Below are 26,585 nucleotides of genomic sequence, written 5' to 3' on the forward strand. Positions count from 1 at the left end.
AAATATTTTGAAAATAAACGGATCGACCTTGGCCTATAAGCCGTTCAGGATCATTTGTTGAAAATGAGAGATATTCTTTCACTATTATTTTAATTGATTTGAGTTCTTTGTAGTCCTCATATTCCCCTCCCCCATTAAAATAAACCATCATAAAGGAACTTAAAAACTTTATTTATTGACCAATACACTGTTTCACTCGCGAGATCGCGTATAAATAGCTCCAGCGCCCATTTCGTTACGTATAAAAATACGTAAATAGTAAACACACGAACAAAACGGACCAATAGTTTAAACTTTAAAAATCCTAAAAGCCGATCTATAAATGCGTTTTGGAGCGTTCTATTCGTGTGTTCGAATTGCGCTAAACTTTGCGCCCGTGTTGAGATTTTGCGCAAAATATTACAATATAGATAGAATGTATAAACGTCACTGAATAACTACAGTACTACAAGAATCTTCAAGTATATTCACAAAACACCAATTCTGCGCAAAAAGACCACATTTGCGCAAAATCTCAACAAAAAAAACGAGCTAAAAAGTGAAACGTCGTAAGTAACGGGCGCTGTTAACCGAGAATGGACCTTATTACATGGTTTTTAAGGTCTATTTGAGCCGTTGGAGGAGGGTGGTATTGAGTATGTCTGCTTGGGCGAGGGTAGCGGCCGGGTCGGCCAGCTCGCGGCTGGGGAACGTGGTGAGAAGGACGAATGCCTGCAGCTGGTACGCGGGCTCGGCGCGGGACACGTACGCTTGCAAGTCACCCACTGTGTGCGAGTGGTTGAAACGCCCTGTGAGGCGGCTGCCGTCCGCTAGGCGGAACTGAAAATTAAATCGGGCTTGTTAAGGTTTTGTTACTAAAAATATTTATTAAAAGATATTGATCTTAATTTTCTAATCGAGTGAGCTGCAGGGTGCAAGCCTGTGTTGTCAGAGTTTTCTCAAACCCGACTGCTATTGAGTAGCATTCGGGGACGACTGCTTTAAGTGCCGTCCTTAAAGATATTGATATAATTTAGGTAATTGTTCTTCCTAACGGTATATTAGATTGAATGACTACTAATAATATAGTTGAGGTAACCTGGTCAATCCATGCCGAGGTCTTGAGTCTAAAATCACCAACCCACATTGAGCAAGCCTGGTGATTAACGCTCATTCACTACCTCAAACTCAACTCAAAAACGTTTATTCATATAAGGCTGATAAATCGGCACTTTTCGAACGTCAAAAACAAAAGACAGCCCCCAAAGCGCCCGCTCTTCACCACTTCCTATGTGTTTTCTGGGAAGAATAAATGGCGCAAGAAACTACCCAGCAACACATGTCTGTCTATTAGGTTGTCCCATGAGATGGGACCAATGTCCAGCAGTGGTACTATAAAAAGCCTGTACCTGTATAGTAGTGACGGGTGCAGCATCGTCCAGCTTGACAGCCTCCTGCGCGGCGCGCTGGTTGGCGGCGCGGTCGCCCGCGTCGCCCGCCACCGGCGCTGTGGCGCCCACTGTCGGTGGCGTGGGGCTGGAAATATCACACATATGTGTTATTGTACTGTTTTATAAAAGACCGAACGAATCCTTGTAATCAGGTAATAAAATACTGTAGTCGGGAATGACTCATCTGCGTTATCAGACTCTTTTGGCTTCTGACTACCCACCTGCATAGGGTGGTGCCTACTAATATTATGTTAAAGTTTGTGAGAATGTATGTATGGATGTATATTTGTTAATCTTTCACGCAAAAACGTAGATAGGTGATACCCTCGATGATAAAAAGACACACCTCGAGAGCGAAGCCGCAGGCGGAAGCCAGTGTATAATATTTGCCACATCATTTGCCCACCCCTTTTATATAATACCAGCTTCTGCCAGCGGTTTCACCTGCATCCCATGGGAACCTCTGCACGAACCCTGATAAAAAGTAGCCTTCCTCGATGGGCTCGATGGGAAAATGGGCTATCTAACCTGACTTCCTGAGATTAGAACGTTCAAGCCAATAAGCTCTTCAGCTTTATAATATTAGTAGAAATTTTTACCACATTATCTGCCTCGCCTTTTTGCATATTTACCTGCCGAGCAGATGTCCCTTGCCGGAGAAGGGCTGCGGCTTGGCGATGTGTCGCGGACACTCCTCGTGGCGCCGGTCCTCCAGCGAGACGCGAACCTCGCCCGAACCCGACAGCTCAGGGGGAATCTCGCTATAGAAATATAAATTATGTTAATATTAAAGGCGAATGCTTCGACTGGTAGCGGGAAATTAAAAAATAAAATGTTTTTTTTTTTATGTTCTACCTAAGTTAACATTCGATATGTGGAGTTATCTTTGCGATTATATTACCTAAAAGTATTTTTTTATGTCCTTGTCTTCATTCAAACACTCACCCACGAAAGGTGAATATAGATATAATCATATACCCACTCACTCACGAAACATAGAGGACATTTACCCACTCACGCACTCACAAAACGACGAAGTCATATACCCACTCACTCACTCACAAAACGACGAAGTCATATACCCACTCACTCACGAAACATAGAGGACATTTACCCACTCACTCACTCACAAAACGACGAAGTCATATACCCACTCACTCACGAAACATAGAGGACATTTACCCACTTACTCACTCACAAAACGACGAAGTCATATACCCACTCACTCACGAAACATAGAGGACATTTACCCACTCACTCACTCACAAAACGACAAAGTCATATACCCACTCACTCACGAAACAATGAGGACATTTACCCACTGACTCACTCACAAAACGACGAAGTCATATACCCACTCACTCACGAAACAATGAGGACATTTACCCACTCACTCACAAAATGATAAAGTCTTATACCCACTCACTTACAATACGATGAAGTGATATTATACCCACTCACTCACAATACGATGAACTTATATCGGGTGTGTCGTTCATAATCACATTAAATAAAATGCGTTAATATACTGGTTATTATATGTCGATTAGCGCAAAGGAAAAAGAAAAATACATATAAATAAAAAAATGCATTTTTCAAACAAAGTAAATAGAATAAAAATGTGCGAAAATTAGAACACCATATAAAAGTCAGTCATTACAAACAATTGAAACTCTCCCTTGAAAACTGACAGTTGTCAACTGATCAAAACATACGATACTCCTAACTTTATCTCTGCTTTACACATGATGTTGTAAATTAGAAAAACGAAAAATGACTCCTGTGGCTAAACCACTGAATGGATTAGCTTATTTTTTTTACAATTCGCCATAGAATATCATAAAGTATATGTGATTAGATTTAATAAGATTGTGAACGACACACCCTGTATACCCACTCACTCACTGTATCATACAAACTCACCCTCTACGTATGCAGTTGAGGAAATCAGCATGATCAGGGTCTGTGTAGTGACGCAGCGGCCCCGAGTCCACGGTGAAGCCCTCGCGGTACAGGCGCAGGCGAACCGAACGCGGCTGGTCGGTCTGAAAGGGCATTACAATATAAGTCGTTTGAAGATCTTGTATGTAATATTAGACATGAAATCTATTTGACTCGGAAATTTTCTTCGTAATATTTTTTACTAGCTGTTGCCCGCGACTTCGTCTGCATTCTCGTGCATTTAATTGTTCATTGCTCATCCCCCTTAGGTGATAGCGTGATAATATATAGCCTATGTGTTGAACCGGCCCCCAGGTAATAGTCATGCAAAATTTTATTTTAATCCATGCTGTACTTTTTGAGTTTATCCGGGACAAACATACAGACAAACAGACATACAGACAAAAATTCTAAAAACTACATATTTGGGTTAAGAATCAATTATGGATCACCCCCCCAAGTATTCTTTTAAAAAAATATTCCATGTACAGTTTTGACTTTCCTATCATTTTATTATATGTATAGACTAGCGACCTGTTCCGACTTCAAACAGTATTTCCCCACTATTTGATGGATGTTATTGTACATATATGTAAACCTTGCTCTTTAATTATCTATCTGTTAAAAACAAAAATAGTTAAAAAAACTAAAAAACATACTTTTTGTTACGTTTCTTAGTTAAGATTTTCTTACATACATAGTTACAAGTGAAGCTGATATAAGCGTGTTAAAAAAACCGCATGAAAATTGGATGCGTAGTTTTGAAGATTTAAAAGCATACAATGGGACATAAGAGCAGAAAAGGCGACTTTGTTTTATACTACATATGTATGTATATAGTGATAACATTGCTATGCTTACTGTTCTTCCTGTCCTATATGTGAAAGTATGTTAAAAACTTACTTGTTGCTGCTGATTGCCTGCAGGTGGAGCTTGTTCGTGGTCATCAGCTGTTTGACCTGAAAAAAAATAATGTAACTTGATAAATAAAAGGGATGTTTATGTTATTATTAAACTTTTGCCTTACTGGACTTAAATGCAAGACCTTCTGAAAGTCAAAAGTCAAATCAAATACGAGGAAAGCCCCCCAAAAGCCCACCCTTCACAACTTGAAAGTGGTTGTTATATTTACCAAGTCTGTATCCAACACCGCTGAAAGCTGAACGCCCTCGGCTTGTCGAAGATGGTTCATCTTCAAACACGACTGCACCGCGCCTGTAATACAACAAAAGTTATGAGAAATAACGCCTCATTTTATCTTTGGTAAAGATCTCGCCAAACTTAATAGCAGCTCACATACACATCACGCTCTTTCCAACGGCCTCTGATATCTAGAAATGGTTTCCCCGCCATCACGTTTGGGATGAGCTAAACATAATTACCGAACTACATTAAAGTATATCTTTGAGGACAAGTTTAGTAGTCAGTATTAGGTAGGTTTGTTATGTTTGTACATATGTATGTGTTTATCAAAATGTCATCATCTGATAAGTCTTTTCCCAACTATGTTGAAGTCGGCTTAAAGTCTAACCGGATGCAGCTGAGTTCCAGTGTTTTACAATGAGCGACTGCGTATCTGACCTCCTCAACCCAGTTATTCGGACAACCCAATACCCCAATTCAAGACTGGTGTCAGACTTACTGGCTTCTGACTACCCTTAACGACTGCCAAGGATGTTCAATGACAGCCGGGACCTACAGTTTAACGTGCCCTATGAAACACAGTCAGTGTTTATTTGGCTAAATCGCATTACTTACTCTCTAACACTCTTGAACACTTCAGTGACTATGTCCTTTCTCCCCTTCCCCGGTCCTAAGATCTGCTGTCCAGACCTCTCCGAACCACCTGCATAGAATGCTTGACCTGAAACAATGAATACGGAAACTATTAGAAACAAATTAACTGAAGAAAAAACACACTCTACAGAACTGGTATGAAGCTTAGCAGTAAAATGGCTTATAAAGAATAATAACATAGGCTACTTTTTAGGGGAGTACTTTATTTTCTCGGGAAACAAGAGAATCCGCTGGCAGAAACCAGTTTATGAATACTTAGTACCGAACTTTATCTTGCCGAGATAAAGACTCAATAAAGCGTGGGCACCGTTCATTAATATCAGGGACTGTTTGCTGTATGCCCCGCAATAACATTTGGGGAATTCCCCGCCTAAAATATTAGGAAGATGGGGGAATTCTAGTTCATAATTGATAAAATTTTAAAGCAAATCTATACAGTCTATCTGTAGATATCGGGGAATTATCAGTCTACGTAAAACAAATACATAAAGTGTCCCGCGTAATAAAGTCGGGGAATTCCCTGGTCTAAATTATAACAAAGATGGGGACATTTCTAGGTCATAACTGGTTTCGAACAAGTTAGGTCTATACAGTCTATCTGTAGTGATCTCAAGGTCGGTATTCACTAGGTAATGTCCTGTTCAACTAATGCCAAACAAGTGACTTTGCAAGAAAGCGTGATTTGCAAGATTTTATGGCTTTCCTTGCGACGAAGAGAAGACTGCGACCCACAAAAATGCAGTTTAACTTCATATTTTACACGACATTGAGAAATGTGGAAAGGCTTTCAAGACATCGAGACCTAGTGAATACCTCTTGTATCTACAACCAACACACTACAAGACAGAATGCACAGACCTGCCTCATTCGCATCAGGAGGCTCCTCCCCTTTCATTCTTGCAATCTCTTTCCTCAACTCACTATTCTGACACAACAATCTCTCCACTTCGACTTTCAGTCTATGCATCTCTTGGGAGAAGTCGGAATTGTTTGAGATCCCATCATCAACTGCCTGTGCATAGGCGTCCTTAACAGAAGGTTCGTGTTCACTCAGGGGAGGAGTTTTGTCTTTGGAACAAGACGCTCGGTCGCCAAAGTACTCATGCATTCTAACTTGTATTCGCTGTGTTAGCCATCGGCAATTTTTTCTTACTGTTTTAAAAAAACCTGTTTTAATTTTTAAGGGATTGGTTTATTGTTTTAATTAGAAATGCCCTATGATTTTTGAGTGTGATGACTGCCTATGTGTTTAGCTACATTGGATGGAATGCACTTTTTCGAGAATGCTTTGCACATGCCTCATTGCAATATCATATTTGTAGCAGAATCATGCTGGTTCTTGCAAAAAGTATTTTAACCACATTTTACATTTGAGAAATAAACCTAATTACCCTTTGCAAAGAAGGTATACGAGTCTTGGATACTACAGTCTCTACATAGTAGAACACTTAAATCAGGGTTGTGTCTTCAGATGCTACTCTTACCAAATGTTATAAATTGAACAGAAATGCACTCATGTTATAATTGAATGATGTTACCAATGTACCAACTCAGATCTGAATGATCCAATGAGCATTGAACATGCCAATTGAAAACCAGGACAGGATAACTTTGATAAGATTTTAATGTGATGTTCATAAATCTCACCTTCTTCCTCATCACTGGAGCTCTCTTGCTGCAAAGAGTCTAAGGTCGCAAACTTTGAGCTTGGTGCCTTCTTCTTGTCTTTCTTTTGGGCTGCGAGAGGCGACCCAGGAGGTGACTCCATATCACTGTCTGATAGTGTTGGCAGGGATGAGGCAGCCGCTGCAGGGTTAGCTGGGGCCTCGTCTGCGTTACCACCGTGCTCGTAGAAGCTGGATAGGGCTACCTGCAATTTGTTTACAGGTTATTTTTTGTGGGTATTTTTTTGTCGACTGTAGAGAGTATATAAACTGTTTTCTGTTAGGTGACATGTGCCAGTGGTTGTTTGTAAGCTTAGAGCATTAGAATAGTGTTAAGAGACACTCTTATAAGATTCTTGTTTAGTTCTCCATAAAAAGAAACTACTTAGTTGACGAACTTTTGTTAAAATTGAACAGCCAACAAAGCAATCTCCAATAAATATGGTGCATTCATTGACCAATACACAAATCTGGAAAACTTATTGATTATACAGCTCATGTAAATCATCTATATCATGTAAACGCTACATAAACATAGCTTATACTTAAATTAATGCGACGTAACTAATGTGCCTGCATAATGATCTTTGTTTTAAGCATAACAAGAATTTTAACCAATACAGAGTGCAAGCCTCAAATTTAGGTCAAAACCAAAACAAAACTGATGAAATTCAATTCAAAAGGGACACTGACATTGCAACCGTGCTGATAAACTGTTAATATGACGCGAAAAACATCAAAAAGGTGTTAAAACAAGTAATTCACTTACGTCTAGCTGCCAGTTAGATGACTCCAGGAAAAACTTGCTCCGACCCTCATCCGCGCCAGTAACATCGCAAAACTGTCTCAAAGTCTCTTCCTTATTGGTGGACATATTTAGAATTTATTTTATTTTCTATTCAACTATACAAGACATTCCATGAAAACGCCGATGACTTGCTCGCTTTTGGTTTTATTTTGTTACTTTGGCAGAATTGACATTTGACTAGGGGTGAGGTTCGCATTCAGACTATTAATGCTTAATCGACTAATGTATAAAACTAATTTCAGGCAGGCTGATCTTTTCTCTCCTTCGAAATGTTTTTTGCAGTCTACAAACGCCAATTACTGATTATACTCTTCGGTCTTCTGTGTAACCTGCCGCAGCGTATAAATGTGGTCTACCAAAAGTAAAGGAGTATTTATAGCTTTGACACGGGCTTGCTTATCAAGTGGCTTATTTTTCAAGAGTCTTATCACTCTGCTTGATGAACAACTCCAGTAATACATGAGTAATACATAAATCACACAAAGACATAGTTTTTATCTTTATTTATCTCATACCGAATAATCTCACCTCTAACGAGAAAAACTAAATTCGGGATGACCAACATACAGAAAATGAACACATTAGAATGTCAAATGTTCAGCAGTCAGTGTCAACGTGACAGTAGTAAGTAGTGGTCGGTCACTGACACTTGGTCTATTCATAATTTCTTCATTCATTCATCACAATCATCTGCAATGCTGTGAAATGAAAAGCGTAGTTAAAAACTATTATTTTAGTTTTATTTCTGTTCATGAGTGAATAGGTAAGTTATACAACTTTATCCATTGTACATCTTGTATTTATAGTAAGTCTCCAATTTGTCAAACATACGTAATGCTTCTAGATGCCGGTGAATAAATGAAGACTTCGCGAAACTCAGCAGGGACCACCACAATGAGGAAATATTATCAACTTATACTCGTCATAGTGTGCTTTATGAGTATTGTTACATTACTCATATACCGCCACGAATACTACAGGCTTAGATATGTACTAGAAGTACTGAATTTCTTTGGCAAACCGGGGCTGTCTGAAATCGAGTTCTGCGGCCCCGGGTTTAACGCGACGATGCTGTCTGAAATACTCCGAAACTCGTCGATGGAAATCCGTGAAACGCCGCCACTGTTTCAGCAGATTGACGAAAACTTTTACTCCTATTCATCTTTCTTGAGATCATATCAGAAGTATGATAAGTTGACGCCAATGCATGCCCATAACATTGACACTATAGTGATCGGTAAGGCGCACGTCCCACCGAACTTTCGTTGCAACATCTGGCTGGAGAACACTAACAAACCAAAAGCAGGCAGGTTCACTTACAAAATTGTATCAGAACCAATCAATGATTTCCGCTTATACATCTTCCAGTGTTCACTGAACAAGAATTTGGGTAAACCAAAAGGGATAAGTTTCTACATGAATGATTATAATATCAACCCAATACATGCCCCAATTAACAGAGTTATAGAAGTGAATACTAAGAGAAAGCCTAGAGAGAGTAGCAGTATCAAATTCGTCAATAACATAGAACCAGCCATTTGTGTCATACCAAATCAAGTGCCATTGGTATCCAGGGATTCATTCATAGAGTTCCTAGTCTTTCATCACATGATGGGCGTTAATTACTTCACCATATATGACAGCATGATATCTGAAGATATTATCCGGAGACTGAATTTACTGCCAACTGATATAACCCAGTGGAACATACAATTCTTCCCGTTGAACTATCCATTTATATTTGCTAAGTCTTATAGTATTGTTAGGGATGCTATTGAGCTTGATTGCTTGTTCAGGAATTTTAGATATGATAAAGAGGAAGCTGAAAAAGTAAGTCATGCTATGGTGATGGCTTGGGACGAGTTCTTAGCACCAAGAGTACACAATAATGTTAAAGAAATATTCAATGATTTTGACCCAACAAGGAAGTTTAAAACTCTGGAAGTGAAACCTCTTTTGTTCTGTTTGAATCAAGCTGATGATGACAGGACTGAGGAAGGTTATCCTGAGATAATGAAGAAGACACATTACTACATGATGTCTCAAGAATTGAAGTCAGTATATGTGAGGAATTTGGATGCCATGCAGACATTCGAAGATATATTTACTGTTAACTCGAGTACTAAAGTGTTGCCAATAGAAATATTGGCTGCACACAAGTATACTGAGTGTAGGGATCCGAAACAATACAATCCTAGTGGCGTGGGGTACAATGAGACACAGATGCAGGTATTCCAACACAAGTTCGAAGGTGCGATGACGAAGTTTGGTCAGAATTTAGTTAGCAATAAAATCTATAGGCTGTACAGATCGGGTAAGATTTGGGAGAAGAATACAAACGAATTTGTTAGGGATATGTTATGAATTCAAATGAATAGGAATGTTGGTTGAATATTATAGTTGGTATCCTATAGGAATGAATTAAATGTATCATGAGAATTGTCTCAACAATGCAAAGCATAATTTCTATAATTAAGACTTGGTACGCTTGTGATTTCTCAATCATTATCCTCATTGAAGTATTAAAATAAGTTAATATGAATGACCTGAACGCCATATTATTTAAACGATTGGTCATACATAGCTTATTTGCAGCAATTCATGAACAAATTTAAATTTTTTGTTGGAATTTACTTTTTTAATGTTGTTGAATTTATTCAAGGTTTGTTAAATTAAAAAATAATGGTATAAAATTAATTGCCTGGATAGTCGAATTCTGTTTTTACTTTTTAATTTAGGTAATTATATTTTACATAAAGTTTAGGAATAGTCTTTAAAAAAAGTTGTAGCTAGAATTAAGCCACCCTTTGGAGAGACCGATGCGACAGTCCCTTGTGGCCAAGCGACAATGGCAATATATGAATACTTTTTCTAAGAATTGTAATATAGTGTCGTCGTGTCAGCCGAAAGACGTCCACTTCTGGACAAAGGCCTCCCCCAAGGTTCGCAATCAACCTCTTCAGCAACCTGCATCTACTGCTTCCCGGCAACCTTGGCCAGATCGCCCGTCCATCCAAATTGTGGTTGTCCTGCCCACGCTGCGTTTTCTGGGTCGCGATTGCCACTCGAGAACTTTATTGCCCTAAATATAGTGTAGTAGAAAAATAATAATGAGTCGCCTCTTACTACAAATGGTGGCTTTAGTTAACTTCTTCCAGGTATTATAACTTAGGAGATCGGTAATGTAGAAGGAAATTAGTGAATTTAGGAATCATTATAGAAAATATTGTTAAGATGTGCCTTGATTATAGTGGTGGCTAGATAGGATAATACATACCCAATTTTCCTCCTTAAACCTACGTAATAAGACTGCTTTTTGAATAATAGCAGAATCCTGTACTTCCTTTTGATGTCCTAACAAGTTATTTTCATCGAAATTATAGTCAGCCAGTAGTTTTATTGTATGAATACATAATTTTAATATAGATCTCAAAACAAGGTTGCTTAGTTCAGTATTTTTTTACTTGAGATTTTTATCTCATTTAAAATGATTGTTTTATTAATTTCCAAAAATAAATATTGTCATTCAAAGTGGAAATATTTTCATTTGTCTTTTAAGTCTTCCATTGTTTATTTTATTCTTATTTTTGTTTCTTTGTTTTCAAGAGTTATTAATTTTATTTCCTGTATGAAATAAGTAACTATGGTTTTTTATTTTAAGGAGTGAATAAATATACCTTAATTATTCTTGTTAAGGTTCAGGTTTCTTTGATTATTCGCTGTTCCACTCGTTGAGGCATTTAGTCGCCTCTTGCCTATGTTTTTATTCTCCATGCCTATTGCCCACAGTGTTTCTGAATGCTTTCAAACACAATACTGTATATTATTATTTAAAATATTAAGAAATTATCACATAGCAGTAATAATAAGCACTTCCATACTATATGTAACCCTAGTCCAATATTATACTAAAATAATATACAATTTTATAACGCACTTGTATTGTTAACTTGCCAATGAAAAAGCAACGTTATTGGAGTTACTTTAAAGTTTGTAATTAATAAAAAATCTTGAGTAGATTTCAATGTTTCACTTCAGAATAGAGGTGACATATTATTTCTTAAGACTGAATATAATACAAAGAAATGTTTAAAAAAGTGATTGCTCGAGTGTTGGCTTGTTGAAATCTACTCAAAATAAATAATTTAAATAAGAGCATAGTCTTTGCAACGATATATTTGTTTCTTCCAAAGACTGGTTCGTACTAACACTGAGTGTATATTAACATCCACTAACTGCCATTGTTTACAATAAAATAAAACACATAAATGATACTAGGTAAATGTTTATTTCTGTCATCTATTCTAAGTACAAGGCAGGCAACGCCCGCTAATCCTCACAGATCAATTAAAAACACAAGATTAAACTTATAATCAAACACGAACCGCAGTTCGTTACACGAATAAAATATTAATATCACTATAGAAATAAGTACAAGGATTAAAAATGAGCATAATTTGAGCAATACATACAGTATTGTCGTTGCCACAAAATAATAGGAAAAATTAGGAGGGTTTAACTAAAATATAAATATATTTTAAAGCTTATATAAGTTTTTTAAATATTGCAACGAGCGAACTTAATAGGCTACGGTGTTAAGTACTGGTTTTATCTCACTAAATAACGTCTATGGGAATGACGACCATTTGTGACGTCATCGAACAAAATACATGGATTACATAGTGATGGCTTTGTGTTCTACTGTACAACGAAACCCATTATAATTTCTACATAACAGCATATTTAAGAGAACATAACGATTTTTCTCTATTTTTGCCGTCAAATGGATATTATTCATGATAATATTCTACGTAGAAGGTATTTCTCTAAACGTAAATGTGAAAGCATAGCTGTTAAAAACTGAATTTAATCACTATAGAAGGCACGGACACTTGAGTTCCTGTACATAAGGGCGCAATGCAAACTGCATTGAAAGCTCAAGAATATTAATATTTTGTAGTATTTTTAAACTCTGAAAGTAAATATGCGTATATAACTATTTGTATAGGGACCTCTTTAGTATCTTGTGAGCCTAGCAACACTACTTTTAATCTACTAGTTTAGTTGGTGAACGAAAATAAAAACTATTTTAGACTTACTGCAACTATGTTAAGAAAAACATGTTTGAAATACATACGTTACTTTTGTATATTGTTGCTGTATATTATATTATTTTGCTCTCGCAAATACCTCATGCTAGGCTCACATATATTTTAGTTTGAAGAGGTCAAAATAGACAATATTTTTTTCAACATTTTGAACATACAATAATTCTGTATTAGATGAAATAACGGTTTCAATAGATCGCTAATAAAATAAGCCCCGTTCTGTATCCAGTTAATTATCTAAATGCAATATTATGCTTATGTCTATAATAGCAAAATACCCAATGAATAAGATAAACTTTATATTCTATTTAAGGAACAATAATTATTTAAATGCATCGTTTTCTGGCCATTGGAATGCGATTGTATTAAAAAGCGTATAATTTGATTGAATATTAGTAGAAAATATCAATGGCCTTAATAAGCATTTTTGTAAAATAAAGCGCAGTGAGTAGCTTGCGGTCTCACTAGAGTAAACATGATCGGTTCATGTACTCGTTCAGAAAAATAGAACATTATTTATTTATTGTCATGATGTTTTGAAGTCGAAACCTCCGGCGGAACGCCGACGATATACACAAATTATAATAAAAAGTAGTAAACTCTAAATCCAATTTAAAACATCTTTTTAAACTACTAATTTAAAATTGCCATATACTTCTCTTAATTCATTAAACATTTTTGTATCGAATAATATTTATGCATAATTTTATTGCAATTTGAAGATTTCCCGATAGACACCTAACTCTAGTGTTCGGTCAATAAGATATATCTTAAGATTAATATGTTCAAACATCAACGTCAATATATATACACACAGTATGAAAAGGTATTCCTAAACAAGAAAATAGATTTAAAATATCACCTTGTCTAAAGACTAAATAGTAAAAAGGATTACAGTAAATGCACGAAAAATAGTTACATAGTCTTATGAGTTTTTTTTTTTAATAACAACAGTATTCTAAATGAGCTAAACAACTGTTGTGTGCGGATATCATACGTTTTTGTCAAATTAATATATTACAAAGAAGTTTTTTTGGAACCAAGTTCCCATATTTTGCGGTCGGAGTTGATTGGCAGAAGTTATATAATGAGCTTTTGTCAGTTTCTGAGCAAAGAAAATTGTTCCTGACGGGATACCCGACCGCATACACTATTATTCATATTGGATTATTGCCGCAAAACGCATAGACAGCGTTCAAACGAATGAAACCTTTAAACACACAATAGCTGCACACAAACCTAGAATATATTGTAGCAGCCGAACCAACAGACCAGCGAATATATTTGGTGAGAGAAAATCAACCTTTAGTCAGTTACTTTAAAGTTGAATTTCGGGGGCATAGGGAAGTTTGTCTGTTCAATTCGGCTGGCAGACTAGCAATTGAATGTTTTTAAATAAAAGGCTTAGTACCGCACTTATTCCTTCTTTCTTTATACACAACTTTGATGCAGCCTTATAGCACTCGAAGCTAAGCTCATTATCTGGCTCGTTACCAAACAGACAAGCATTTACATAATAATCGTTAGCCTTTACAAACAATTGCCACTCCGAAACTTTAATTACAAGTACATAATATTCGGATAACATTCTATTACATATAATAGTAAATACGCCAACATATATACAGTTAACAGTTATTATTAAAACGTATTTGCTTATAAAATGTAACAATTACATTACTATTGAAAATATATATGAATTTGTTTTGAAACGGCGTGCTCGAGATAATATTGTTTGAGTGGAGAAATAGAATTTTTATTTTTCTGTGCATAGACTTATTTGGGATCAGATAAAGAGTACTCTATTTAACAAAAAAAACTGCAAAGGACTTATTTAGATCTAAATTTTTCACCAACGAATGTCCAGAGCACACATTTTTTGATATACATAGTTAGTATATGAATTAAAAGTGTCCACTCTCTAGATCCCAGCTAAGTCTATGTTTTCAGTGCTATTTGAGTCGCATTGAGTCTTGCCCCCATACAACACGAAACAGTAAATACCGAGTAACAAGTGATTCAAAAAGTTAAATGTATGTAAAATGTCCCAATAACAAACAATTTTTATAATTTCAAACATTTTTTAATTCCTAAGTTGCAAACATTTACCAATATTGGGAAAAAAATATTTATCCTTTTGTAACAATCAATTTTTTGACATTTATTTGAATTTGGAATACTAATAACCCGCCATATTGGTAAATGTTGCCAACATATACATATACCAATGTATGATTTCAACAACAAGAATTTTCATTTACTTTTCCAAAACTTCTAATATAACAATTTCTATCGTTTACCTATAGACCGCTAAGTGTAGACATTGTTCTACAGTTAAAACCTTAAATTAGTATCCTTTTTACTTATAAATAGGTAATCGAATAGACTCTAATCGATTAGTAGGTGACTTTATTCTTTCTTGAATAAAATTTCCATATTGGCTGTATAACACAAGCTTTTATTCGAATCAATTCGACTAAGTATCGAATAAAACAATGCCTGTGTTTCGAGATCGAGATCGACTAACGATCTATAAGTAAAAGGGAACTCGAATAAATTTAATTATCTTTGTTCTATTGGTTATAATATACATTTCGTTACATATTCTACAGCAACGGCTTATTACAGTAGCCGTCACTTAAATTAGCTCTCAGATCTTCATTATTTTGAACTTTGACACAAAGTAGAATTGTCTTATTATCGTCTAAGTACATTTTCGCGCGAACGCATAGTCCGTTTTCACGTTAGTATCATTTTTTACGCACACTTTTTAGTCGATTCTTATCGATCAATCGTAATCGACTAAACTCGTCACAAATATTTTTGTTATTAAGTATACATGTGAAGTTTATTTATTTATTTATTATCTAATTATTTTAAGTTTCACCTCACTCGACCTTCCTATTCAGTATAAATAATTTAAATAAAAAGGAACAGTGTAAATAGATGCCTTAGTACAAAAGTTGCGGTTAAAATACTGTTGCAGTAAAATAGGCTTTAAAAGTGTTAAAATAGAGATCATAATCATTAAAATGGAATGTGTGATAATTTATTCAAGCTCGTATTGTTTGTACTTAGTAATAAATGTGTTTGTTATTTGTAGAAATAAAATATAGCTGCCGTTAAATGCCAAATTACTTCAATTTTTATATAATTATTTTGATTTTAAAGTTTCAAGAATAAATACAGTAAAATATTTTAGTGATATTTTTTTTTAGTTATTTAAAATTATTATTGAATAATGTTAGTATCGATAAAATTATGTGTAAAGAGTAAACGATTCTACATGATCGTTATTTATTATGATATTATTTGGACTAGAGATGTACTGACTCGAATATCGATAAAATTAAATCGATTTTAGATGTTCAATTGGTAGACAATTTTAATGACTCATTGCCCGTTGCTCAGTACATCACTAATACGCTCTTTTGCAAAAAAAGCGGGCACCTATGCGAAATCTTGGTTAAAAGGACTTTAAGTGTATTTCAAAGGGTTTTAATGATTGTAGTATGTTTCTAGCATCAAAAGGGTTAGCCAAGCATGCGTGAGAGTGTATTCCAAATTTAAATTTTGTACAATTGCTAAGAAATTGGTCAAACCTTGTTTTGGACTAATTACTGGCCGAATGTTCGTCGGTGTTTTGAAAAGTTTTTGAAGTGATTTTCAGAAAAATGATAATGCGGTTTTAATTAATGATTAAAGTGCCTTTTTTTAGATAAAAACATTTTTGAAAAACTATGCGTATTTGATTAAATTTTAACCTGCTCTAAATGGGCTATAATGATGATTGATGGCAATGTTAAGAGTTTCGGTATTTTAGTATAAATCGTTCTATTGTTCAGATATTGTACCCACCTGTTTTAAAATATCGCTTTTTCATAATGAAACACTATTTAGAGGAGGATCAGTACCTTGGGTTGCCACAAAACCAATTTAAAGTAAGCAGTGCCAATCACAACTCGTCTCCTATCGAACTTTGACAATAAAAAAATATCAAATTTTGTGCTAAATGTTAAAATTAACCTCATGAAAAATAATGAGGAGGATTAAAGCTATCTAAAAAGTCAAATTATTGCCGGGTTGAAGCTCTCGATAACTCCATAGGTATCGGGTTACTAAATGATGATTTGGCTGAAAGGGAGTCAAGAATACAAAATTGTTGGCCAAACGTATGTTTCTTAAGAAATGAGCAGATAGCCAATTATTGTTATGATTTAAGCAGGAAAGTGCTGTAGGTGCCAGAAAATCTCGGTGCAGGCCAGTTTATTTAATAAAATGTCCGTGGGATGAAAACACGCTATTTGAACGCTCAGACTCATAGATCTATAGACGTCTACGGAGTTTCCCAAGAGACGGGGTTGTTTAAAAATCAGCGATTACGAGACCTTAAGACCTCGTGCTCGCAGTCTATGCGCTATTTTCTGTATTTTGTAGAATTTCAAGACTTTTAAAAATGTCAAAGTCTGATAGGAGACGACTTGTGATTGGCACTGCTTACTTTAAATTGATTTTGTCGCAGCCCAAAGTACTGATACTCCTCTAAATAGTGTTTCATTATGAAAAAGCGATATTTTAAAACACGTGGGTACAATATCTGAACAATAGAACGCTTCATACTAAAATACCGAAACTCTTAACATTGCCATCAATCATCAGTATAGCCCGTTTAGAGCAGGTTAAAATTTAATCAAATACGCATAGTTTTTCAAAAATGTTTTTATCTAACAAAAAGGTATATTAATTATTAATTAAAACTGCATTATCATTTTTCTGAAAATCACTTCAAAAACTTTTCAAAACACCGACGAACATTCTGCCAGCAATTAGTCCAAAACAAGGTTTAACCAATTTCTTAGCAATTGTACAAAATTCAAATTTAGAATACACTCTCACGCATGCTTGGCTAACCCTTTTGATGCTAGAAACATACTACAATCATTAAAACCCTTTGAAATACACTTAAAGTCCTTAAAACCAAGATTCCGTATAGGTGCCCGCTTTTTTTGCAAAAGAGTTTATTAATTATGATAGTAAAGTTAATAGACTTCATATCTTGTTATAGTCAAACACTGACTAGACCCAATTAAAACCAATTTATACGTAAAGTTGTAATATTTTTTTCATTAAAACATTTCTGTGGTATTTAGGATAAAATTCTAGAAAGTTGCTTAAATTCTTACAAGATATTTCTTTGTTATCCATACGGATTTCCATTGCTGTTCATAATTAAAGAAATCAAAAGTTTCAGTCGTGAAATCTTAGGCAGAGATGAATAGAATTTACTTTTGCTTTGATGTACCTACATTTATTGTTGTCACTGTCATGTAACATTAGACAGACAGAAAAATAAATAGCCGAGTGTATTTGCTGAGCAAAGACTACCTTTTAGTGTGCATATTCAAACGGAGTATAATTAACCATCTATACTAATATTATGAACAGGTAAAAACTTTAAGTTTGTATGTATCTTTAGAATCGACTGGCCGGAATTCAAAAATTCTTTCCCTGATAGGTAGCTACAATGTTCCTGAGTGCCGTAGGCTATATTTCATTCATGGTACGGGCAGCAGTTCCCACGGGACGCGGATGAAACGGCTAGTCAACTTATACATTCAGTAGAATCCATTCACCTCTGCCACACATTACGAGTTCACCAAAAATATATAAAAATCATCTAAGTAATTAAATGAAAAATATCGGAAACAAAATCATCTAAGTGAACGCAAAGTACCAGGGCAGCATAAAATCTAGGTACGTAAACTAAGAGAACGCAAAGTACCAGGGCTACATAAGTCGGAAGGTCTTATGAGAGGCGACAGTCTCAGGAGCGCGTGTGCGGCTGCGCGGGCGGCGTCTGTCAGAAGAAGATCACCTCCTCCTCCGCCGGCGCCGCCGGGGCCGAGCTGTCTGGGGAACGCACTCGGAACTTGTCGGGCAGCTTCGGGTAGGTGTTCGTTCTGAGGATGAATTAGAGTTTTGTTTTTGTAATCGAATAGAGTATTTATGTAGTTCATTTATCCGAGATGTTTTGTGTAAGTTTTAAAATAGAATTTAAAAATTTTCTAGGGTTGCCAACGTTTTTTACAAGAAATAAATGTATGTATATTCGGGTCCATGTAGAATACTAAACAGTATTTTAGAAAAATGAACAGTATTTTATTAGTTTAGTACAAATAGCATTTTTAATACTTTATTTTTGTTTAACAGTAATGTGCATAATTTAGGAAAAACCTGTATTTTACTGTTCAAGACATATAGTCAGCAACTCTACCGAGTTTAGTCATATTTGTGGTCGTTAGGTACATGTGGTGCACCCTGCTGAAAACGGGCCTTTCTGATCACCTGGTGATGGCATAATCATCACACTCCGAAGCAAATCCCATTCTGCGGTCACAACACGTTAGCCCAGTGTAAATATGGGTAATTCCCCTCCAGCACAGTAGATACGGGTAAATCTTGCCAACACGTTGAGTATGGGTAAATCTCCCCAGCAGGATGAGTATGGGTAAATCTCCCCAGCACGCTGAGTATGGGTAATTCCCCCAACAGAGTGAGTATGGGTAATTCTCCCAACAGAGTGAGAATGGGTAAATTCCCCAGTGCAGGTAAGACTTTTGTCCAGTAGTGGAAATTATACAGCTGTGACGAGACATGAGACAAAAGACCAAAGTATTGCAGATATCGTAAGAAATATTATCTTACCTGGTGGCTTTATTGTTGATCTGCTGCTGCGAGGGCAGCGGGGCGGGCGAGCTGCCCGTGCGAGTGTGATGGATCACTAGACCTTGGTTCTGATGCTGGAACACAACACCACATAGAGGTAAAGTCATCAATTATAGTTAAGAGGACAATTAGCATGTTTTCCATAGATTTCAGTAGCTCTGAAGACTGTAACCCACTATCTAAGACGTCACGTCACACTTCAGACTTTTTGTAGGACAGATAATCGGTCGATTTCTGGTAGGACCTTACTAGGATTTTCTGACCGCCTTTTTGTAGGAAATGTGCCTTGCTCTATTGTTATCAGTGTAATCTGTTTTCAGATTTTATTAGACTTGGTGGGCAGCCGAAGGGGCACCAAAAAAAATCCTCCCCATCATTGTCGACTGGGTGCTTGCTTAATAGGCTGGCAACTTTACCGTGAATGTACCTAAAGTGACGCAAAATCGACCTCGAGTATTATGAAACAAGATAAGCTTTTTTTTTGTTCTATGACATATATCGATAAAAAATATAATATGCTCAAGAGAAAATCTTGATTAACAATCGGCCTATGAAAAGATAATGTATACAGATATTTCGTCTTATATTTTTACCTGTGATTGCGACGTACTGAATAAAATCAGACTATATAAGGATCCGTTTTCTACCTAGTCATTAGAAAAATATGTCACATGACGAGGAACTATAATTTACTTATTTAGTAGAAAGTTTAAAATCTAAGCAAGCATGCTCTAACATCGAAAGCGGAACAGATAAAATGGTTGTACACACTGAAATACTCAAGAGAAATCTGTGGAAGCCGATTGCGCCGTGCTACAGTCGGTAAACATATCGATAAATTATTTATTTATAACCTCCTCCTTTGAAATTGGTTAAGCGCTCGTGTGAGGCTCTATCATGGAGAACAAAATAACTAGCAGAGATGGCATAACGTAAAATCTCCGCTCTTACACGCCTTCTTTGGAACCCGCCCATATTTTTTTATTACCAAAAATCGTTGACAGATTTCTCAAAGAACTTGAACGCCTCTTGTACTTATTTTGACCTAGAAGGCGCCTGACCCACCTGCCCTATGGCATGTTCGCTCATTTTTCCCTACTCCGCGGGACCTATGTAACAGGGGTCCACCAAATAAAACTTTTATATAAGTCGTCATTGATATGCTGTTTGGCTGTACTTTTAAGTATAAAATATCGAAGCGATAGTCAGCGCTTTTTTTCAGTATTTTAAAAGCTGGAATAAAGTATTGGTGCTGTAGGCTGAAAGCTGTAGTTCTTTAAAATAAATATTAAAAGATTCTTTGGAAAGCCGATTCATTTGTTCACTCTATAATACGCGTGTCGATAGCAATATAGAAATAAGAGGGGGTATAAGAGTAGAAACTAAAGCATAAATAGAAGATAGATAAAAAGTTAAAGACCAATTAAAAATCATCAAACCAAAAGTCGAAAAAGAATTGCTGTCACATTTTGTCGATAAGTGTCGAATATCGATATCGATAAAATTTAAAGACCAAACAAAAAATAGAGTAATTTTTAGAAGAAATAATACCTATAGTATAAATACGTAGGTGTGTATCTAAGCCACAGTCTACAGTATATAATATACAATATATGTATACAAACTAACACATATACACGACATATACGAGTGTGTACATATCGACATTCTACTTGGACATTAATTACTTACTTAACAACTACTATTGGTGTTAAAATACGTTCGGAAACTCGACGTCCTGCAACATTCACCAACCATTTGATCTGTTTCGCTGTTCATTTAACTTGATGGACTCATGAAATGTAACTATACAATACTTAAAGCTTAAACAGTCTTGGTACTTTGAACAATGTTATGAAAGGTAGTTTGGTACAGATAGCAGCAGATCAAGCTACTACAATCTGTCAAAAATTAATAGATGTTATGATTTTAAGATTGTCATAGGTATCTTGATGTGCTGACGTCTGTACACAAAACACAATTTTTGACATGTAACAAAAATATTTTTCGACACGAAGATGTACTATCATTGTTAACGCTATTAGATGCCCGAAGCGTTTTAGAAGAAAAAATATTGATATAACTAAATGATTTTATTTGAATAACGAACAAATGTCATAAATATTAGCAAGACATGGATTTAGTACACAAAATAAGTGACAGTGATTCAGAAATTATTTAGCACATAAAGTTGTACCTAAATTAATAAAACTATCTAAAGCTCAGTAAGTACTTTAGTTTCATAAAAAAACGAACATTTAAAATATAAATTAATACTTTTTATCGAAATCTATTTATTAAATAAATACAATTATTTTCCAAATAACATCTCTATAACATGTAAATAAATAGTCCTAAGTTTTCCACCCCAAATTGCAAGCTTTCTGGCTATTTATTTTAGTTAGTAAATAATTTACCTCGCTAGGCGATTCATGCAGTCGATGGTAGCCGGGAGGCGGTTGCTGACTCTTGCCACTGGCTAGCTTTAACGGGAGCTGCTGTTTCACCATTTGCTATAAAATAACATAGTACATATTATAGTAGAATATTTTAAGATTGCTCAAAAAATCGAAAATATTGTATAAGTTTCCGATAAGTTATTGAAATGGAAAAAAATATAGTTATTGAACTTGACTGAAAAATATCGAGTATAAGCTAACTCAACAAAATAGACAAAACTATTATTATCGCAATGTAAATTAAAAAAATCACAGTAAAAAAATCAGTCACTATCGCTCCTTGCAAAACACTGGTTCTTAGCTGCATCCAGTAAGACTGGAAGCTGACCCCAATATATATTTGGGAACACGCTCGGAAGATGATGATGTATTTCCCATTAATTTTCATACTGATTAACTAGCCCGAATTCATTCAGAGTACCCCTCAATGATTTTGCTTTTGTATTTTTGGCATATTATATTTTTGTTTCACTCACGGAAATGTTAGAAGCTGCAACAGTGGCCCTCGTCTCGTTCTGAGCGGAGAGCAGCTGCGGCGGCGGCAATACACCGCTGCGGACGCTACAGGCGCTCACTGATGACTCTGACCCCGTTGAGCCGCGGTTGTCTGTGGAGTCAATTGGTATGTCATTATGGTGTCATTGAGGTAAAGGCTACCACAAAAACTTGTAACCGTCTATTGAACACTTGTCAGATTATGACGTTGACATTAAAGGTCCGTTTTGCAGCCACACTTTTTTAGACAAATGTTTAACAGAGACGTTTAAGTTTTTGTAGAAAGGCAACGGCGACACGCCGCTACGGACGCTACAAGCGGTGGCTGATGACTCCGACCCCGTTGAGCCGCGGTTGTCTATGGAGTCAATTGGTATGTCAGTATGATGTCATTGAATATTGAGGTTTATTGATTGGAGAGTAAGGAAGAATGCTCACTGATGACGGCGATCCAGAGGACCCACAGTTGTCTATGGAGTCAATTGGTATGTCAGGATGATGTCATTGAATATTAGCGAGGCAGATAATAGGCACACGCTCCAAACGAGTCGTTGTGCGGAGCGGCAAAATCACGTAAAATCCGGTTAGAACCGGATTAATTAGCTTAGTTATACATTTCTTGTAATTGTACATATTTTATTAATGTTAGATTCAAGGTCGAATGATGATATTGCTCAAAAGCACGGATGTAATGTTGATATTAAGGAGTAATAAATGTGTATAGATGAAAGTACACACTAATCTTAGTCCTTGTGAAAAGTTTTGAATTTTCACTTATAATACCACAAGAGCTTCAAAATTATCGTTTCCCGATAGGTAGGAAAACTTGACGACTTTATTTGTTTGCAGGGAACCTTGAGGGAAATGCCAGAGAATTTTGAAGCTCGTGTGGTATTCGGGGGATTATTTTTCCTTCCCAAATGTCGGCCACAACCTGTCAGTTTGACATAGCAACGACCAGAGAAAATATTCAAAAAATTATCAGTATAATACCATGTAGGTTGTACCACGTGACGTCGAATGGTGCAATTCTATTGGTCGATATTTGGGTCGGAAAAATAATCACTTATAATACGTACACGAGCTTCAAAATTATCGGGCATTTCCCTCAAGGTTCCCTGCAAACCTATCGGAAAATACCCGATAATTTTGAAGCTCGTGTGGTATTCGGGGGATTATTTTTCCGTCCCAAATGTCGGCCACAACCTGTCAGTTTGACGTAGCAACGACCAGAGAAAATATTCAAAAAAAATTATCAGTATAATACCATGTAGGTTGTACCACGTGACGTCGAATGGTGCAATTCTATTGGTCGATATTTGGGTCGGAAAAATAATCAAGAACATTCTATGTTACAACGTTGATTCTTCACTACAAAGGCCATGTTTTACAAATCTAATGTAGTAATATTAATGTTGACTTACTCCGCCATTTTGGTTCTTTCCGCCGCGTAGTATCGCTAACGCTGGAGTCCGGTGACAAAGTGCCAACACTCGCTATTTCTTCTTGAGACCCTCCGGCTAAAAGATATAAAGACAATTAAGGCTGATGACTTCAAATAATTTCAAAATCGATCAAAAAATAGTTGAAACGATTTTGTTACAAAAAATACCTCAACTTTGCGTTATCTTTGCGAGTTTTCTTTTGAGATAAAAAAAATCATTAGAACATTAATTTTGACTCATTACTTTAACTTATTTTAATTTCCATAACAGCCCAACTGCTACTTTAACTTTTGAGATTTTGTTTCTAACACTTTTTTTTTAAATTTTTGTGTAAACTTATTTTAAAATCCGTTATTTACATCACCAGGACACCAAAGTTATACATAAAGATTTAACGTTATATATACAGTTTTTATATAAGGTAAATTCTCACCATGTTGCTGCAACCTCTCCAACTGCCTGAACAGCCTCTCCCGTTGTTGTTCAACATCCTTCTGTTGTTCGGCGAGCTCTTGTCTCGCGGCTTGCAACTGCTGGCGTTCTGTAATGTGTGATAGTAACGTAAGTATAATCAAATAAAAAAAAAAGTAAAAGTAGCAAAACACTGATAGACACACTGTAACACTATAGGTATGTAGAAAATAAACTAAAAACGATGGGACTTCGAGAGTCGTCGCGTCTAACAAAGCGGATCATAACAAAACGGATGGCATTCTTTTTTCAATAAATTGCAATGCCTTAAAACAGGCAACTTAGTTCTGAGAACGCACCTAGTTATAAGATCCTATGTACCTACTTGGTTCGCAATAAAGAATTTGAATTTGGATCCCGGACTCGCTTGGAGTTTGCACCAATCTAGCCCGATAGGTCCGGTTTGAAGCAGTTCGTGCGCGCCTTTTGCGCGCCGGGCGGCTACGGCTCGCTTGTAGCGCGGGTGATTAAATTTCCTACTTGTATAAGCCACTGGCATGCCGCATGGCATAAACCGGCGTTGCTGCTACCCGACACTGCCTTTATAAAGTCCATTTCACGAAAGAAGTCGTGCGGAAAATTGTGGAACTACATATTTTGTTACTGAGCTATCGCATAGACACTAGCTCTGCGTTTGAGGGGCTTCTTTTGTGAAATGGACTTTATGTTACCCTGTTACCGCCCTGTAGTGGTACATTACCGGCAGCGAGCGCGGCATGGTCGGCCTGGCGCTGCGCGTCGAAGGCGGCGCGGTCCCTAGTGAGCCGCGCCTGCGCGTGGCGCAGCTCCTCCAGCTGCGCTGCTAGACTGCAAGTGGTACATTACCGGCAGCGAGCGCGGCATGGTCGGCCTGGCGCTGCGCGTCGAAGGCGGCGCGGTCCCTAGTGAGCCGCGCCTGCGCGTGGCGCAGCTCCTCCAGCTGCGCTGCTAGACTGCAAGTGGTACATTACCGGCAGCGAGCGCGGCATGGTCGGCCTGGCGCTGCGCGTCGAAGGCGGCGCGGTCCCTAGTGAGCCGCGCCTGCGCGTGGCGCAGCTCCTCCAGCTGCGCTGCTGGACTGCAAGTGGTACATTACCGGCAGCGAGCGCGGCATGGTCGGCCTGGCGCTGCGCGTCGAAGGCGGCGCGGTCCCTAGTGAGCCGCGCCTGCGCGTGGCGCAGCTCCTCCAGCTGCGCTGCTAGACTGCAAGTGGTACATTACCGGCAGCGAGCGCGGCATGGTCGGCCTGGCGCTGCGCGTCGAAGGCGGCGCGGTCCCTAGTGAGCCGCGCCTGCGCGTGGCGCAGCTCCTCCAGCTGCGCTGCTAGACTGCAAGTGGTACATTACCGGCAGCGAGCGCGGCATGGTCGGCCTGGCGCTGCGCGTCGAAGGCGGCGCGGTCCCTAGTGAGCCGCGCCTGCGCGTGGCGCAGCTCCTCCAGCTGCGCTGCTAGACTGCAAGTGGTACATTACCGGCAGCGAGCGCGGCATGGTCGGCCTGGCGCTGCGCGTCGAAGGCGGCGCGGTCCCTAGTGAGCCGCGCCTGCGCGTGGCGCAGCTCCTCCAGCTGCGCTGCTAGACTGCAAGTGGTACATTACCGGCAGCGAGCGCGGCATGGTCGGCCTGGCGCTGCGCGTCGAAGGCGGCGCGGTCCCTAGTGAGCCGCGCCTGCGCGTGGCGCAGCTCCTCCAGCTGCGCTGCTAGACTGCAAGTGGTACATTACCGGCAGCGAGCGCGGCATGGTCGGCCTGGCGCTGCGCGTCGAAGGCGGCGCGGTCCCTAGTGAGCCGCGCCTGCGCGTGGCGCAGCTCCTCCAGCTGCGCTGCTAGACTGCAAGTGGTACATTACCGGCAGCGAGCGCGGCATGGTCGGCCTGGCGCTGCGCGTCGAAGGCGGCGCGGTCCCTAGTGAGCCGCGCCTGCGCGTGGCGCAGCTCCTCCAGCTGCGCTGCTAGACTGCAAGTGGTACATTACCGGCAGCGAGCGCGGCATGGTCGGCCTGGCGCTGCGCGTCGAAGGCGGCGCGGTCCCTAGTGAGCCGCGCCTGCGCGTGGCGCAGCTCCTCCAGCTGCGCGTCCGACCAGTCCGGCCGCGCCGTGCCGCCGCCCTGCCAGCGCCACGCGCTCACTTGCGCTTCTAGACTGTAATTAGAAAAGAAAATATAGGGTTAGTCAAGTTCAACAAAACACAAGTTCCGAAAAAACTTCACCGCCTACTTATACCTAAAATTCGACTCGCGCAATGTCTCGCTACGACAAAAACTTT

The 26,585-nt window shown here is 38.1% G+C and overlaps 3 protein-coding genes across 3 annotated transcripts in view; 1 reads left to right on the top strand and 2 right to left on the bottom strand.

The window, feature by feature from the left end:
* Positions 1–150: 150 nt before the first annotated feature.
* Positions 151–7,807, bottom strand: LOC110382290 (NSFL1 cofactor p47). The gene is made up of 9 exons (XM_049850345.2): positions 7,602–7,807; positions 6,816–7,038; positions 5,130–5,235; positions 4,504–4,586; positions 4,275–4,330; positions 3,354–3,475; positions 2,063–2,191; positions 1,389–1,515; positions 151–819 (listed from the first exon to the last, which is right to left on the bottom strand). Exons 1-9 carry the CDS (start codon positions 7,704–7,706, stop codon positions 604–606), a joined length of 1,167 nt encoding a protein of 388 aa, XP_049706302.2. The 5' UTR covers positions 7,707–7,807; the 3' UTR covers positions 151–603.
* A 439-nt stretch (positions 7,808–8,246) lies between these two features.
* LOC110382291 (uncharacterized) lies at positions 8,247–11,914 on the top strand. The gene is made up of 2 exons (XM_021342874.3): positions 8,247–8,403; positions 8,485–11,914. The coding sequence occupies exon 2, from the start codon at positions 8,499–8,501 to the stop codon at positions 10,002–10,004; it is 1,506 nt and encodes a 501-aa protein (XP_021198549.3). The 5' UTR covers positions 8,247–8,403; positions 8,485–8,498; the 3' UTR covers positions 10,005–11,914.
* The window catches only part of LOC110382296 (A-kinase anchor protein 13), a 54,842-nt gene continuing 40,166 nt past the window's right edge, over positions 11,910–26,585 (bottom strand). Inside the window, exons 28-34 of the mRNA XM_064040991.1 lie at positions 26,295–26,461; positions 24,307–24,414; positions 23,853–23,948; positions 22,410–22,540; positions 21,892–21,987; positions 19,454–19,548; positions 11,910–18,708 (exon numbers count right to left, since the gene is read on the bottom strand). Coding sequence (XP_063897061.1) covers positions 18,609–18,708; positions 19,454–19,548; positions 21,892–21,987; positions 22,410–22,540; positions 23,853–23,948; positions 24,307–24,414; positions 26,295–26,461 — 793 coding nt within the window. The 3' untranslated portion in view covers positions 11,910–18,608. The remainder of the gene's footprint in view (positions 18,709–19,453; positions 19,549–21,891; positions 21,988–22,409; positions 22,541–23,852; positions 23,949–24,306; positions 24,415–26,294; positions 26,462–26,585) is intronic.

This window comes from Helicoverpa armigera, chromosome 24 (genome assembly GCF_030705265.1).
Source record: "Helicoverpa armigera isolate CAAS_96S chromosome 24, ASM3070526v1, whole genome shotgun sequence".
NCBI classification, from domain to species: Eukaryota; Metazoa; Arthropoda; class Insecta; order Lepidoptera; family Noctuidae; genus Helicoverpa; species Helicoverpa armigera.

Coding starts and splice junctions, on each gene's coding strand:
- LOC110382290 (XM_049850345.2), bottom strand. CDS start 7,706: ATGTCCACCAATAAGGAAGAGACTTTGAGACAGTTTTGCGATGTTACT. Junction 4,331..4,503: donor CGGTGTTGGATACAGACTTG/GTAAATATAACA, acceptor ATTTTTTTTCAG/GTCAAACAGCTGATGACCAC. Junction 1,516..2,062: donor AAGGGACATCTGCTCGGCAG/GTAAATATGCAA, acceptor TGATATTTCCAG/CCCCACGCCACCGACAGTGG.
- LOC110382291 (XM_021342874.3), top strand. CDS start 8,499: ATGAAGACTTCGCGAAACTCAGCAGGGACCACCACAATGAGGAAATAT.